Source organism: Erpetoichthys calabaricus, chromosome 3, assembly GCF_900747795.2.
Source record: "Erpetoichthys calabaricus chromosome 3, fErpCal1.3, whole genome shotgun sequence".
NCBI classification, from domain to species: domain Eukaryota; kingdom Metazoa; phylum Chordata; class Cladistia; order Polypteriformes; family Polypteridae; genus Erpetoichthys; species Erpetoichthys calabaricus.
Window position 1 is genome coordinate 102,143,811 of NC_041396.2, and position 16,886 is coordinate 102,160,696.

Below are 16,886 nucleotides of genomic sequence, written 5' to 3' on the forward strand. Positions count from 1 at the left end.
TATATATTTGGGACTTTCTACCAAGTTGTCGATTGGACAAATCAGCTGTGTCTATTGCATTTATGAGTCTAATCAAACACTTTTTAAATTTTCAAAGGTAGACTGACCAGACCATGTGCAAGTTTTTTTTATTTTTTATTTTGGTGAAACATGCTCACTACTATTACTGTTATGACTGCAGTCAAGTGCATATACAAACACTTCATAGGAGGGAGTGTGTGTACAGTATGTCAACCAAAAGGGGAGGCATGGTATCTGTATTAAATCTGTGGTTGACCCTGCCTTCATCATCACAACCTGCATTGTGATGTGACCTGGGTCTGTCCATGACACCTGTATCTTGAGGGAAAGTGCTCTATACAAAGAGCTCCAAACCAACCAACCAGCCAGATGGTATAATATTAGGAGAGTGTGCCTGTCCACTCCTAAAATAGCTGATGACCTCTTTTCTTGCAGCAAACACACCATAGCAGGCATGCATCAACACTGCTCATTGCAAAACAATATATGCAACTCTGTGCTTAAATGGAGTTCTTAGGCACTTTGCATAACTTAACTACTTGTAAGTTGAATCACATTGAATGTGCAACATAATGCTTACCTGTATTGTCCTACACAAAATTGCTACCAGGCATAAAGTCCCTCTCCACTGGGCTTAATTACTGGACTGAAACAATCCAGTGCTCATGCGCTAGAAGGAAATGTGGACAAAGCTAAGCCCTGAACCCATTTTTTTTATACATTTTCCATCCTTCCACCACCTTCTTCTAGTGACCATTTCCCGCAATTCCACCCCTTACTGGATTAAAACACTCCTACCTTTGGACCATCAGTAAGGGTTCTCCAAAACTGATGAGCAAGTGAGGAGACAATTGATGAGGTGATACACAAAAATCCTTAAGTCCTGTGCTGACTGTCTTTGTGGAATTCTGTACTACCCATTCAGTCACTAAGGCTCCAGAAAGTGTCACTGCTACAGAAAACTAGTATTGTTCCAGTTCCAAAGAAGGTAGGCACTTCTTCACCTAATGATTACATGGCAATGACCCTTATGTCCCATATTAAGAAGAGCTTCAAGGGACTGTTTTTGAACTAAACATGTCGTCTTATAAAAGACCAATTGGACACACTGTGGCTTGTCTAACGGACAAAGATTTCAGTGCAAAATGCATTTGTCTGTTGGCTCCACAAGGTTAATTTCCATCTGGACAAAGCTGGCAGCACTTTGAGGATTATGTGTTTTGATTGCTCCAGTGCCTTCAATACCATCCAACTATCCATGCTGAGGGATATGCAAGGGAGACAGTGGTGTTCTGGATAATGGACTATCTGCCAGACAGACCACCATTTGTGCAGTTCAAGGACCGTGTCATTGATGTGGATGTGATCAACACTGGAGCACCACAGGGAATTTTCCTGTTTACTTTTATTTTTTTCCTGTACATCTTAGACTATGTACAGTATGTAACACCAGGTGATGCCACTTAATGGGGTGTATTGATAAGCGGGGTAAGAGAGAATATGAGTGTCAAGTGGAGGACTTTGTTTCTTTGTGCAGAAGGAATTGTTTACAGCTTAGCATCAGCAAAACCAAGACACTAGTTACTGGTTTCACTGAAACAAAGAGCCTCTATGCCCCATCGGTGTCCAAGGAGTGGAGGTGGAAGTGGTGCACTGCTATGAGTACTTGGGGTCAGGGGAATGTGTCCACATCAATGTCAGGCTAGAATGGTCTCCTAACACTGTGGAACTACATAAGAAAGTGCAGAGAAGACTCTTTTCTTCTTCTTCTTAGGAGACTATAATCCATTAATGTGGTTAGTGATCCACAACACTGTGATGGCCAGTGTGATTTTTCTATACTGTAATGTGCTGGGCTGTTAACCTCTGTTCATGACAGGCCCACCAAACCAACAAGCTAAATAAAGGCAGGCACAGTTATAAGGATGCACTCTTCGTCCCCCTAGAGGTGGTAGCAAAGGGGAGTATAAAACTGTTATGAACAATGCTGCACATCCTCTTTCTGACATACTGTCATTAAGTACTTTCAGCCAATAAAGTGTTCAGCAGAAGTGTGTGGCTCCTTTATACCAACGACGATACACCTTTATAATTCTTCCCTTTTGACTGTGACCGCTATTTATCTTTGGCCAAGTCAGACGTTTTCCTTTATTTTTAGTAATTAGGGTGTGTATTTGATGGGAGTAGTTTTTTTTTTTATTATGATATTTTTATTATTATTATAAGCTTTTTTAAAAAGTAAAAATTCCCCTTTGGGACAAATGAAAGTGCTAACAAAAAACCTCTGTAGCCATGGACATGAAGCACTAGATACTAAAATGCACGTTGTGATGTTTGTGTGTCGAGTTTCCATGATCAAACTCTTTAAAAAGTCCAAACTCCTATCTATAATAATGTAGGATTAGTTGTTATAAGTTAAATCCTGCTAGTTTTTACATAGTTATACAGATTCTCTTGATATGTGAAAGCTTTACAGACTGTGTAACTTAAACTTCCACATTGAGACTTCTACATTCTGTTTAGGTCTCTTCTTGACAGTATGATCTGCTTTAAACACAGTTATGTAATGTTTAATTATATTTTGCGTTTTTTATCCAGTGTTGTCTTCTGTGATTTTATTCCCATTGTCCATTTTGAATTGCTTTAACCATGTCAAAGGTGCTATTTAAATAAAATTTATTATTCTGAATATATCTATTATGTGAATCTGTGCCTTCCTGTAAAGATTTCTTTCTTGTATGCCCTTTCTTTAATCTACTTTAAAAGATTTTAACATAACCATAGCTTGGTAACTCAACAGTAGATTTGAGTCTAAGAACATAGCACCATATTGAATGGTGGCAGTTTTTTTTTTTGGTTATTTTTTTTATAGCAAAACAAAAAATAAATTCTGACACCTAGTAGGTGTTGCTTTGTGAGGATTTCTCCTTTTCTCTTCTAAAGTGAAGTGAAAAGTTACCTACCTTCATCTGATTTTATGCAGATGATTCTGTCTAATCCTTTAATGGAATGTATTTCTCCTTACTGTTAGACTGAAATTGTCAGCACATTAATTAGAGAGGCATATTGTGCCACAGTCTAAAGGGATTACTAAAGACCACCAAAAAAATTTTTGAAGAATTTAAATATTACAGTTTTATGGTTTATTGAATTTCCAGTGATTTTCTCATTAAGTGTTAAGGAATACTGGTATACAGTACAGAACTTTAAAGCAACATATTACTTAATTTTTTTAGTATAAATCAAAGCAAAATCACTTGCTCCAGCAGCAACAGAACATAAAAAAATGTTAAACAGTAAGAAAATGCAAACTATTAGATCAATGCTAGACCAAAAAACTGTTCACACAATACAAAAACGATTTAATAATGTAAACAATTATTATTATGTAAAGATCTTGTACCCTTTTATAAACTCACTAGCTATGCTGCCCATCTAAGATGGGTTGAAATCCGAGCAATCTACATAGACCTCGGCGTTAACCATTGCAGTGCACCATACAATTCATATGTCTCTGTTATCTGCCATTTGGTAGGGAATTCATAAAAGCAGTGTTAATGTTTGTGATGCTCCATCTATTGGAATGACAAATGCAATGCATTTTATTACTAAAAATGCTTGTGATGCACCATCCTTAGGAATAACAGAGACACAGGAACCGGGCAGACACTTCTCCATTTATTAAGATGGATTCGGTGGGAGATGTGTATTTATACTGTATGTATAACTTTTTTCGTTTTTTACTTTTTATTAAAAATCACAATTATGTTAAATAACTTGTCTAGTTCTGGTGATCAAGTCAGAGAGAATTCACCATGCTGACTTAGGGTTTAGTCTTACCCCATTTGATTTGTTCATTAAAGATATATAATAGAAATGTTTACATTTAAATTTTATTTTTTTTTTTTAGCTTGAAGAAGAAATTTTGACTTTGAAGCAAGTCTTGACTGCCAAAGAGAAGCATCATGCAGAGTTAAAAGTGAAACTTGGAATTAGTCCACTAAGTGAATTTAAACAGAATTTTAATAAAAGCTGGCATGATATGCAAACATCTACAGCGTAAGTCAAAAAGTGTAAATGGACCCATTAGTATTGCTTCTGTTTAAATTGCAAGTGGTTGGTTCAATGAATTATATAATTGCATAATGTTTGATGGTAATGCTTTACAATTGTAAGGACCTTTTGTAGAGATTTCTTTTGGCACCCTGGATTATTCCTACATTTCAAAAACATACATTATAAATGAACTGAAAATTCTAACTTGGCTTGTTGTGTGTGCCCAAGTTTATTTTGAGATGCATTGGCATTCTGTCCATATCTAGCACTAGATTTACATTTTCTGTAACGACTTGACGGAGGAGTTCAAGTGAGCTGTTTTTTTTCACCCAACAGTCTAATGGTTCCTGTTATTTTAGAGTGTACAGTTTTTACTGAAACACATGTTAATTCAGGGGCAACTAAAAAATCTCAGCCAATAATGGCAGACCAGTTAGAAGTGATGACATTGAAGATTTAAACTGTTACCATGAAAATTCATGGTTTGCCATAAGAAGTTTAGAATTTGGTCATAGTCTTCTGTTCCAAAAATTATTTTAAGATATTCCTGGTTTGAAAATCACAATACTGTTTAGAAAGCAAAGCTATTGAAACTTTCATCCAAGAAAACTTAAATGCTATTCTTATAGCGCTATTGGTGCTAGGTTTTTTTTTGTTTGTTGAAAAGAAAGATGGATCATTACACTCCAGTAGTGGTTGTAGAAATTTCACCAAACTCATGGTAAAGACTAGATATTACTTGCCTTTAATCCAGTTGTTACTTAAACTGATCAGTGAGTACTACCGAAATATTTAATCAAGATAGTTACTTTTCCATTTTTTTTTATTGATTTCCACATTTAACGTGCAAGAAAAGTATTCAAGCACTCATAAAAAATAGATTTGTTCATGCAATTAGAAAAATATACATTTTTAGTTTCCCAGTTTTTAAAATTTCTTGTCAAGTTTTAAATATGGGCTAGTCTAAGGTTAAGGCAATTACAGGTTTTACATTGTGGCTTGGCATTGTTGTATGTTACACCAAAAAAAGCACATAGCCATATTAGTCACTTACCTTTCACAGAGGTTGCCAAAGTTATTAACATACAGCTCATGTGCATGTGTTTGTGTGCATGAGCTTGTTCAACTTGACCTGTTGACGAAGGAAACAGAATAACTTATCCCCAAGCAATTAAATATTTCAGAAGGATCCGGTCCATTTTTGTCCTCACACATGAAAATCGTAGCCATGACTGCTAATCATGGAACAGCAAAGCATTAGCATCCAGAAGTAGCAGAGATAGCTCTGCTCACTGTAAATGGACAGATAGTACTATCGGGACAAAAATGAAAAATATATCTGAAGATGGTGTGTTCCCGACAATTTAAAAAACAATAAGTCATCATAAAGCTTTGAGCCTGAACCCGAAAAGGTATTTTATGGATCTATTTTTGTAATTGGCCAAAGATTAGCTCCTGAATGCTAAAATATGTGAATTGCAAGTTTTTAACCTTTGTGGTTTATACTGTGTGTTTCTTGTTTTAGAACCAAGTCAACATAGATTCTGAAAACTGCAAAATCAAGTTCCATCACTACATTTCTAATAGTAAGAACTAGAGAACAGTACCCCTTCAGAGATTCATTTTCACTTACTCAAAGTGTACAAGAACCAGTCCTCTTCATATACCACAGTGAAGAGATGGGCTAATGTATTCAGATATGTAAAGATAACTTTGAAGGAAGAGAGAAGGTCTGGCATGCCTTTCACATTGGCAGCAGTAGAACATAAAGCCACCATAATATAGAATCAAAGAATAGTGATGCATGAGACTGCAGACACTATAGAGATTAGTTGTGGGCCAGTTGAACCACTTTTCATGAAACTAAAAAAGTGAGGAATTCAATGCACATTTTGTACCAAGAATGTTGATTCCTAAATGAGTTACTACTGCATTCAATTTTCCAGTTAGGATTACAAGGTAACAAATTCAGACTGGGAAAAAATGTGAAAAAGAATGAATTCATAATTAAGTAAACTAGGGGAATGTTATTATGACCTAGAGTAAAAATGACAGTCAAAACGATGGAAGCATTGTGATTATTTAAAATCTAAGTAATTTGCAGTTACCACCATGAAAAGAGAGGTTGGATAAGCAAGATCAAACAAGCTTTTCTGTGTTTTTTCTTTTACTTTTGTATCTTTTGAATGGGTCATCCTCAAAACTTTTGATCACTCCTTGCATTATGTAAAAGATACTGGCAACCTTGATATTTAAGAACTTTGAGCATCTTTCAAATGTTTGATATGTTAGTGGATTAATTCCGAGATTTTTTTTGGATTTGACAAATGCTTAAATAAACAATAATTATTTTAATGAAGGTCTCCCAATGGTTTTATAGTATAAGTGTATTGTTTTTTAATTTAGAATTAGCTATGTAACTGAATTATGTTGTCTTTCACATGTTTCTATGTTTTTATATATTCAATGAAACCAGGAGAAAAATGAAAAAAAAAATTAACTGTGCACCAAAACAAATTACTGTCATTTATAGCTCAGAGAATAGGGTGTACTCCGATATACCCACAACTTACTTTGTACCCTTTTTTCGTGTTATGAGCATCAAGTAAATACTTCCCCACAATAAATAATTCCATTTAATTTGGGGAACTGGAGTGGCAAAAACTTCACCGTTCATTTGGAAAGAGGCTGATTTAAAAGGTAACTTCAGGTATTTTCCAAACCAGTTATTCCTTCACAGTCATGGTGTATATTAATATGCCACATAAAACAGTGTTCTAAAGTGAAGCATATATTAAAAAAGTCACCAAGTATTGATTTGCATATTGAGATTACACACAAAATAGAGTATTCATGTCATTTTAAGAAGGAAGAAAGCAACACATTGTTGTGAGATTCAGCCATTTTTAAAGGAGACCAGCTGTGCTCTTCACTTCACAGGAAAACTCTCATTAAGCACCATTACTGACGTTGAATGTTGATGTCCAGATGTGAATTGATGTCTCTTTTCTGTAGACATCTAGACAACAACACCTGAAAAAAGTCACACTTGTGATTGCTTATATTCTTTCACTATATGAAAGCCTATTTTGTTAAGATAGTGCCTCCTGTCAGTGCATTGGTAATGCACATGTGTACTTTGGTGAAACATAATATTGAGCATGTGCCTAGCATGCAGTCAAGTGAAAAAAGATAAACAGATTTTAGGCATGCATACATCTTCCTGAACTGCTTATGCAAGGCAGAGTCACAGGGAGCCTATTCCACTAAGCATCTGTCCACAAGGCAAGGACAATCAGTTTATTGCAGGTTGAATACACCAACACACACACACAGGCTAAAATAACAACATTAAATACCGTTAATTAGGTTGAAGGTTAGTCAGTTTAGCACAGATTTTTTGGGATAGGCAGAGTGGTAGCATAGAACTGTCAGTCCAGCTACACTGCACCAGATTTTACATGAAGTCTGCACACTGAACATAAGAGTGACTTGTCATGCATTAGAAATTCAACAGTTGGTTTGTGGCACTTCAATTTACTCAATCACACATTCCACCTTTATCATTTTCTGAGAATTTTTTTTTATTTTTATTGTGCATAACATGCCACAGGAAGTGTGCAGGTGGCTTGGTTCTTTTTTTCAAAAATCTAAGACTTTCAGGTTTGCACTCTGTTTGCATTGTGTTAAAGTATTAGCACTCTTAACACTAGAATCCCTGAAGCCTACGAAAAAAGTCGTAATCCCAGGCCACCTTAAATTCCTCTGCACCTCTCCATCAGTGTCTTTGTTTTTTCAAATGTGTCAGTCAGCACAGGCAGCAAACAGCCTTCTATTCCATCTCCCACCAACGCTGCTGAAGCTCTCCCAGCTCAAGTCTCTTTATTACTTATTCCAAATAACGATTTTATTATTTACCCCATACAACTCCAGGCACCTCACCAAATAAAGAGACTTCAGCTGGGAGAACTTCAGCTGTTTCAGGGACTGGGGGCGTGGGGATAGCAGGCTGCTAGCTACCACTGCTGATCGACATTTGCAAGACAAAAGACGCTAATGGAGAGATGCAAAGGAATTTAAGGTGGCCTGAGATTATGGTGACTTCAGGGATTCTAGTGTTGATAGTGCAAGTTTTCTTCGAATGTATATTCAGGCATGTTACTACATTTAAGATCATAATCGTAAAGGTAGAAGTTCAAACACAAACCATATTCCAAAATCGGTCAAAATTCAAATTCAACAAAACAATTGAACAAAACAAAACATAGGTTTGGTTTTATGAGAAATTTGTAAGATATAAAATTTCCAAGTTGAGTTTACATAGTTGTGCTCAAAGTTTATACAAATGCCAACATGACTCCCAAGTGGCAGTATAGCAGAAAGGCACACCCATAAGAGTTAAAATAACGGTACTAGTTTTCCATTATAAAATAAGTATTTTATTTTATGAAATATTATTACAAAATAATCTATACATTACTATATGTTTATCTAATTTTATTGTCTTAATTCGTTTTATTTTCAGATACAAAAAGACACAGGAAACCATTAGCAATGCAGGGCAAATGGCTTCTATGGCTTTCAGCAATGTTGGCTCTGCAATCAGCAGAAAAATAGGTGACATGAGGTAAGTAAATATAAATTGTCATTTTTATTTCCTAACTGTTGGTTCTTTTTTTCATTTGATGAAACTATTTAAGATTTGTGTTGTATAATAGAGATCTGACTTTAGCACTGGGTTTGACTAATTAATTTGTTGACATTGATGAATGGCCTCAAACAAAATATGGTAATGACTAAACACTTTTTTTTTTTTAATATACCTTTGTGATATTTCATTATTTTACCTTTTCACAAGGTAGATTATGAGGATGAGGATTTTCTTTCAATTATGCAGACAAAGCCTCAGCATATACAAATTAAAAATGTAAAAAATATTTGTAGAATGGACAGGCAGTTGTTTCTTATTTCAGACATCTAGGGAATGGGAGAACAGCAAACTCACTGAATTTAGTAGTTGCTACCCTAAATGGGACAGAGAGCTTAAAGTGGATAAATGCAGTAAACCAAGACGTTCTTTAAAGTGATGGACTTCTTCGAAATGCCTCACACTTGGATCAGTTTAGACTATTGTTTGTCTTCACATTCTCTTTCTTCACTGTGGACACTGATTATGGAACAGTCTACAACACAAAGTAAATGAACTAATTTATCTCAGTATGTTGACATGTAGCTTTTATAATTTTTGTACCACAGGTTAACTCTTAATTTACTGCATAAGTAGAGACTTAGTTAACCTTAGGTAACTTAAGGAATGACCTCAGCATCAATCAGAATTTTGTCTGTCATGAAGGGAAGCCTGTAACCACTGTCCCTGAATGGACAAGAATAGCCATGCATTTTAATTTTTGTTAAAAAAATCTTTAGTACATGTCCCCTTTTTAAAATATTTTATTTAGGTTTCCTTCACTTGTATGAAGAAGTTCATTGGAGACTGGTGATTATGGCTTATTGAAGATGTTTTTTTCTTGATAGACTTGTATAGTATTCTTTGACAGTTGCATTGTCCATAAACAAAACAAAACACAAAATTCATGTTCCAATTATCATTGATAAGCACTGCATAGTAATGTGATCAAGTCCACTACACACTCAGTTTGTGTCTTCCAAATACCTTTCTGTCACCCATACCTTTTCAGTAAAGTGTTACAGGAAGTGTAATGCAAAATATGTTATTTCATTAGAGAAAAGTAGCTTTGAACAGAGCTTTAACTCCCCTTACTATACTTTGCTAGTACATTGACAAAGGTTTGCTTTGACATTAAAGCAGTTTTCTGTCACTTTTTTCAATTTATACACATAACCTTTCATAATGTCTACATCTAAATAGTGTAGGTGGAACTTTCTACTACCTGTATGGCCTTATTGTATTCTCTGGGTCTTCTAAACTGTAGTGGAAGTCTCCAAGGTGACAAAAATATTTAATTTGCCTTTTTTTTTTCCATTAACCTAGAACATTTGTTCATTTATCACTAAATTGTTTTGTATACTATGAATAAGTCAACATTTTCTTGTTTTACTCCAGCTTTAGTGGGCTTGAAATCCTGTTTCCTTTAAGGTGAGAAAGGTTGCAGTGCATCTGTGTGATTCTTTCTTTTTGTTCTCATTTCCTTAATTAGTGCGTGGGTAAAATACCTGAGGTCACTGCTGTCCTTACTGACTTGCAAAAAAAAAAAAAAAATACAACCAGAACTACAACGGGAGTAAAATAAGAGTCAGTGTTAAAAAAAAAAAAAAAAAAAAGTGATAAAATTCATATTTTAATGGGTCAAAATCTTTTTTTAAGTAACATTTTGTGAGAATCTGTGTAGTATGATGTGACAGGTGTCTTAACAGTGTGAGCTTAAACACTCACTTAATTATTGACCATACTGTGCATGGCATTTCATTAATGAATGGTTATTGTTACCTGCTGTTTTCAGTTTCAAGGTGTTTTGCTGATGCAGTAAGCTTATTATGATTGTCAGTAAACATATTCCTTTTGCTGTATTTAATCTTGTCTGACACCTTATCTGTAAAAATAGAAATGAACCAAATAAAATCCTAATGCAGATTCTCATATAAAGTAACGTAGACCTTGGATCCCCTGCCTCTATTACATCTAATGATTCAAAGATTAAAAGATAAAATATTTTAAAAAGCAATAGAACAGAAACACTTAGTTTTCAATGCTTTCTTTAGGCCTTTATTATTAATAAGGATGTTAATTTGTATTTTGTTTGTGCAGTGAGTTTTCTGCTGTACTGAATGCTATGTACACTTCTGTATGTCAGTAGAGTCTCAGTATGCCTTTGTACATAATACTTGTCATCTTCTAGTAGTTGTTTCTTTGTATGTCTTTAAGTATGCTCAAGAGATTCTGTTTTATTAATTAAGCATATAGTGCAATTTAAATTAAGCCATGTATTTAGAGGATTAAGGTTTAATATTTACTAATTTTTCATCATCCAGATAGAATTTTAAAATTTTTATTATTTCTATATAATTAATTAGTTTTTAGTCAATTTATAGTTCATAGATGTGGATATTAAATGAACAGAAATATTTCCATTTTGTCTAACAATTGATTGTTTTTAAAAATGTGTATGTTTGATAGATGTGTGTGTAATGTATACAGTGCATCCGGAAAGTATTCACAGTGCATCACTTTTTCCACATTTTGTTGTGTTACAGCCTTATTTCAAAATGGATTAAATTCATTTTTTTCCTCAGAATTCTACACACAACACCCCATAATCCATCCATCCATCCATTGGCCAACCCGCTGAATCCGAACACAGGGTCACGGGGGTCTGCTGGAGCCAATCCCAGCCAACACAGGGCACAAGGCAGGAAACAATCCTGGGCAGAGTGCCAACCCACCGCAGGACACACACAAACACACCCACACACCAAGCACACACTAGGGCCAATTTAGAATCGCCAATCCACCTAACCTGCATGTCTTTGGACTGTGGGAGGAAACCGGAGTGCCCGGAGGAAACCCACGCAGACACGGGGAGACACCCCATAATGACAAAGTGAAAAAAGTTTACTTGAGGTTTTTGCAAATTTATTAAAAATAGAAAAACTGAGAAATCACGTGTACAAAAGTATTCACAGCCTTTTCTCAATACTTTTCCGATGCACCTTTGGCAGCAATTACAGCCTCAAGTCTTTTTGAATATGATGCCACAAGCTTGGCACACCTATCCTTGGCCAGTTTCGCCCATTCCTCTTTGCAGCACCTCTCAAGCTCCATCAGGTTGGATGGGAAACGTCGATGCACAGCCATTTTAAGATCTCTCCAGAGATGTTCAATTGGATTAAAGTCTGGGCTTTGGCTGGGCCACTCAAGGACATTCACAGAGTTGTCCTGAAGCCACTCCTTTGATATCTTGGCTGTGTGCTTAGGGTCGTTGTCCTGCTGAAAGATGAACCGTCACCCCAGTCTGAGGTCAAGAGCGCTCTGGAGCAGGTTTTCATCCAGGATGTCTCTGTACATTGCTGCAGTCATCTTTCCCTTTATCCTGACTAGTCTGCCAGTCCCTGCCGCTGAAAAACATCCCCACAGCATGATGCTGCCACCACCATGCTTCACTGTAGGGATGATATTGCCCTGGTGATGAGTGGTGCCTGGTTTCCTCCAAACGTGACGCCTGGCATTCATACCAAAGAGTTCAATCTTTGTCTCATCACACCAGAGAATTTTATTTCTCATGGTCTGAGAGTACTTCAGGTGCCTTTTGGCAAACTCCAGGCGGGGTGCCATGTGCCTTTTACTAAGGAGTGGCTTCCGTCTGGCCACTCTACCATACAGGCCTGATTGGTGGATTGCTGCAGAGATGGTTGTCCTTCAGGAAGGTTCTCCTCTCTCCACAGAGGACCTCTGTAGCTCTGACAGAGTGACCATCATGTTCTTCGTCACCTCCCTGACTAGGCCCTTCTCCTCCGATCGCTCAGTTTAGATGGCCGACCAGCTCTAGGAAGAGTCCTGGTGGTTTCAAACTTCTTCCACTTACGGATGATGGAGGCCACTGTGCTCATTGGAACCTTCAAAGCAGCAGAAAATTTTCTGTAACCTTCCCCAGATTTGTGCCTCGAGACAATCCTGTCTCGGAGGTCTACAGACAATTCCTTTGACTTCATGCTTGGTTTGTGCTCTGACATGAACTGTCAACTGTGGGACCTTATATAGACAGGTGTGTGCCTTTCCAAATCATGTTCAATCAACTGAATTTACCACAGGTGGACTCCAATTAAGCTGCAGAAACATCTCAAGGATGATCAGGGGAAACAGGATGCACCTGAGCTCAATTTTGAGCTTCATGGCAAAGGCTGTGAATACTTATGTACATGTGCTTTCTCAATTTTTTTATTTTTAATAAATTTGCAAAAATCTCAAGTAAACTTTTTTCACGTTGTCATTATGGGGTGTTGTGTGTAGAATTCTGAGGAAAGAAATGAATTTAATCCATTTTGGAATAAGGCTGTAACATAACAAAATGTGGAAAAAGTAACGCGCTGTGAATACTTTCCGGATGCACTGTATATGTATAGAAATATAATTTTTTCATTTACTCTAGCATCTCATTTACATGTTTAAATAATTACATTTTATAAAAATGGCACTTTTTTTTTTTTTTTTGTTTGTAAAGTTCTTTTTTACGATATGGTAATAGAATAACATACATTTAACATACACGGAGATTAAATAGTGGTTTTTAAAATTCTTTGTGCACTTGAAGTACATATTCTGATCCAGATCAGGTAAGGATAAATGCACATATTATCAGTTTATAGAGTATAGAGTAGAATATGACTTTAGATGAGTAAATGGCAATATAGGGGGCATAATGTGATTTTTTTTTTCTTTCTTTTCCCAGTCTTGCTTCACTCTTGATTCAGTAATTATAGCTTGTTATATGTATGTACACACCTCTTATAAGGACAAAACTCTTCACAATTACATAACATTGTAGTAATCTGAGAATGTTATTTTATATTGAAACTGTGCAATAGAAGAAGCAGCTGACATTTTCGAGGTGTTTTTAAACAAACAGTAATTTAGCCAGGTAGGGTGATTTGCCTTTATTTTCTGTAGTTCTGTGCAGGTTAACAAAAGGTTTTATTTGAAACGTTCTGCTCCTTGCTTCTGCTCCTATTACTAGCTGTGTGTAAAAAATTGCAAGTCCGTTTACTTTAGATGACCAGTCCAGCTGTTTAATTCATTGTATCATTTACTTGACAAGAAGTTCATCAGAAGTTCATATTGTCATGTAGGGCATACATGCAAAGACTTATTTTCTTCATATGAATACATGACTAGTTTATTGTACAATTAATGTGCTTAACAGATGATTAAGGTTCTACTGTAAGGAAGATTAAATTAATTTACTATGTCAGTATTTTCAAAAGGGATGACCATTTTTATAGCATTTACCGAAAGGTGAAGTTGAAGCTCTTAATAAAACATAAAATAACACTGTATCTTTCCAGGGAAATAAGCAATTTTCTGGGAAGAACTCTTAAGTCAATATGCCAAATAACTGATCAGTCTTGCTCTTGGCCTGAAAGGCACTCGGTCAGATTTATATACAAATTATTCTGCACATAAACTTTCAGACTTGAAATATACAAAAGAAAGATAGTTAGTTTATAACTAACCACTGAGCCAGAATTGAACAATAAATTCTTTGCTTTGCTGTATTGTAGACTTTTACTAACATATGTAAAAATGAAGCCAAAGCTTCTGTTTGGCATTGTTGTTATGACGATTTAGCAAGACACTTTGTGGAATAATATTGTACATGCTGTATAAATATTATTTTGAAAACTGATTTTAACTTTTTTTTTATTTTAAAAGTCAAAGTGTCATCAAATTTTTAAGACACTGCCAATTATTTTTTTTTCACAAAGCATTCAGATTCTTCAACATAAAAAGATTTCCTAGTAACATGCCTTTTATTTACTTAAAAAATTAAGTCCATCAAACCACTTCATAATTAAACGTGAATTCATTGTCAGTCTGGCCCATTGTTCTTTCTGACCTGCATTTTAATCTGTATATTTCAAAATGAACTTGACTTTGTTTAATTTTATCCTGGTAACCTATGTTATTTGACACAAGAATGTTAAAATAACATGATATTTTTCTGCTTTGATTTTTCTGCTGCACTAGATCATATTCCATTGGGTAAGAAACAATATACTGTATTGCTGTGTGTGTGTGTTTTATTTGCTTTGATTACATTGATTTCTAGTATAGTATTAGACTAATATTATTGGAGGGTTTTGATTTGGGGTTTTTTTTATAATGGCTTTTATAATGTTTTGTGCAAATGAGACTGCTTATAAATTATTTTAAGAGAGTTTTATGCTTTTTAAAAAATAGCAAATGGTAAATGTTTGTAAAAATAAGCTGTCCAAGTGAAACTCTACATTAATTTGAAATTAACACATTTAGATGCAAAATGCCTCAGATTGTTTATTTATGGAATGCAATGAACATTTTATGATTTGTGTAGCATTATAATGATCACATTTGAAACTAAAGTAGTGAGGGCATGACATATTAGGTTACTTTTTATACATTGTAAGTGCCACATGGGATGGACTGGCATTCCTACCAGAAGAAGGGAAGGTTGCTTACCCGGACGGGAGGCCACAAGTGGACGGAAAGGCATCCTGACCAAGAGAGAAAGGGCCTTTACCTAAATGAGACTCGCCAAGTGGATGGACGGACATCCCAGCAAAAGGAAGACTTCCCTTATCTGGATGGGATGCCTCAGCAGATGGACAAGTGTCCTGAACGGTTATATTTACAGCACCTTTCCTGGCCAGGATAAATAAGGAAGGGCAGGGAAGAATTGTCACTGGGGAATGGGGAGTTACACTCCCTACTATTTGGAATTTAAAGATGACCCAGAAGTATCACCCCTGGCACCAGAAGTACTCCTGGGTCCTCAATAAAAGGGACCACACTCCCTTGTCCAAGCGAGTCAGAGCTGGAGGGTGATGAGCAACACTCAACTGGAAGAGGGCAGTGCAGTGGAGAGAGGAGAGGGGATTGTGGAGAGAAAACTTGTGCTTTTCTTACTCTTGAAAGGTATTGTGTATAATAAACAGCACCCTTTAATTTGAACCTGGGACTGTAGTGCATGTTCGTATTGGGATTTGGGGCTCACTGGCACCCCGTTCTATCACAACATGTACTTTTTAATCATGAATGCGTTTTGTTGTACTGTATATTTGTAAAATTGGTTTTCCATAGATGTGGCATCCTAAAGCTAAAAAAATATACTAAACCTTAATGAATCTCCATTAGGAAATGAGATGCTTGACTGAAGAAGCCATGCATTGTGTATTATTCTGTTGTTCATCTGACTGCCATGGGGTCATGTATACAATAGGAACTTGTTTCCTTAGAGTCTAAGATATCATTTGTGCTCTTATCTCCTGTAAACAGAGTGGATATTTTCAACAGGCACTCTGCAATCAAGATAAAGTTGTCAAGAATAAAAAAAACAAAACAAAACAAAACAAAAACAAAAAAAACAACAAATATTTCCTGAACAAAGCCCTCATGTACCTTTTTCAAAGGTGGTTGATGATGTTGTTTGAATTTGTACGACGTCATTATTCTTCCATTCTTTCTTGTTTCACTTCACCAAGTATGACATGTTTTGTTTCAGCATGCAGCTGCACATATACTGTACTGGTGTTTTAAGCACTTTTTTTAACCTTTAAATGGGGTAAAATGTAAATTTGAACTCTAAAGTCCATTTTGCATTCAGTCTGTGTTGTATCATCTTATTAAAGTATTCAAGTATTAACAGATTATTTTGCCAGAATTAAATTTGTAATATCATTATGCTATCAGTAAATAATTCTCTGGGTGTTTTTCGTGACATGACTCATACATACCCTAGTGATTATCCATCTTTTATACTGAAATCTAAAAGCTGGCTGCACATCATTTCTGTATATATTGTATAAAAAGTTAAAAGCTCTCACCCATGGGAGTGCTGAATGTTCATTGACAAGATTTAATATCTCTTGTGCACGCCACTTAATATCTTTTGTGCGCGCCACTTAATATCTCACGTGTCTCCCCACTTACTGTAGCCCGCGCAACAGATACTTTATTTTATCCAGCTATTATTGTGTGTGTGCCGCATACATTCAGACCATCAAATAGCATTGTGTGTACATCATTTTCTGTAAACAGGACAAATCGCTTAACAGTTTGTTACATACACAGTTACACG

At 35.7% G+C, this 16,886-nt stretch overlaps 1 protein-coding gene across 2 annotated transcripts in view; it reads left to right on the forward strand.

Moving 5' to 3' along the window:
• The window catches only part of tpd52l1 (tpd52 like 1), a 54,292-nt gene that overhangs the window by 21,763 nt on the left and 15,643 nt on the right, over positions 1-16,886 (forward strand). For both annotated transcript variants that reach the window (XM_051925656.1, XM_028797247.2), the window contains exons 3-4: positions 3,932-4,080; positions 8,603-8,704. In XM_051925656.1, the coding sequence (XP_051781616.1) occupies positions 3,932-4,080; positions 8,603-8,704 (251 nt within the window). The remainder of the gene's footprint in view (positions 1-3,931; positions 4,081-8,602; positions 8,705-16,886) is intronic.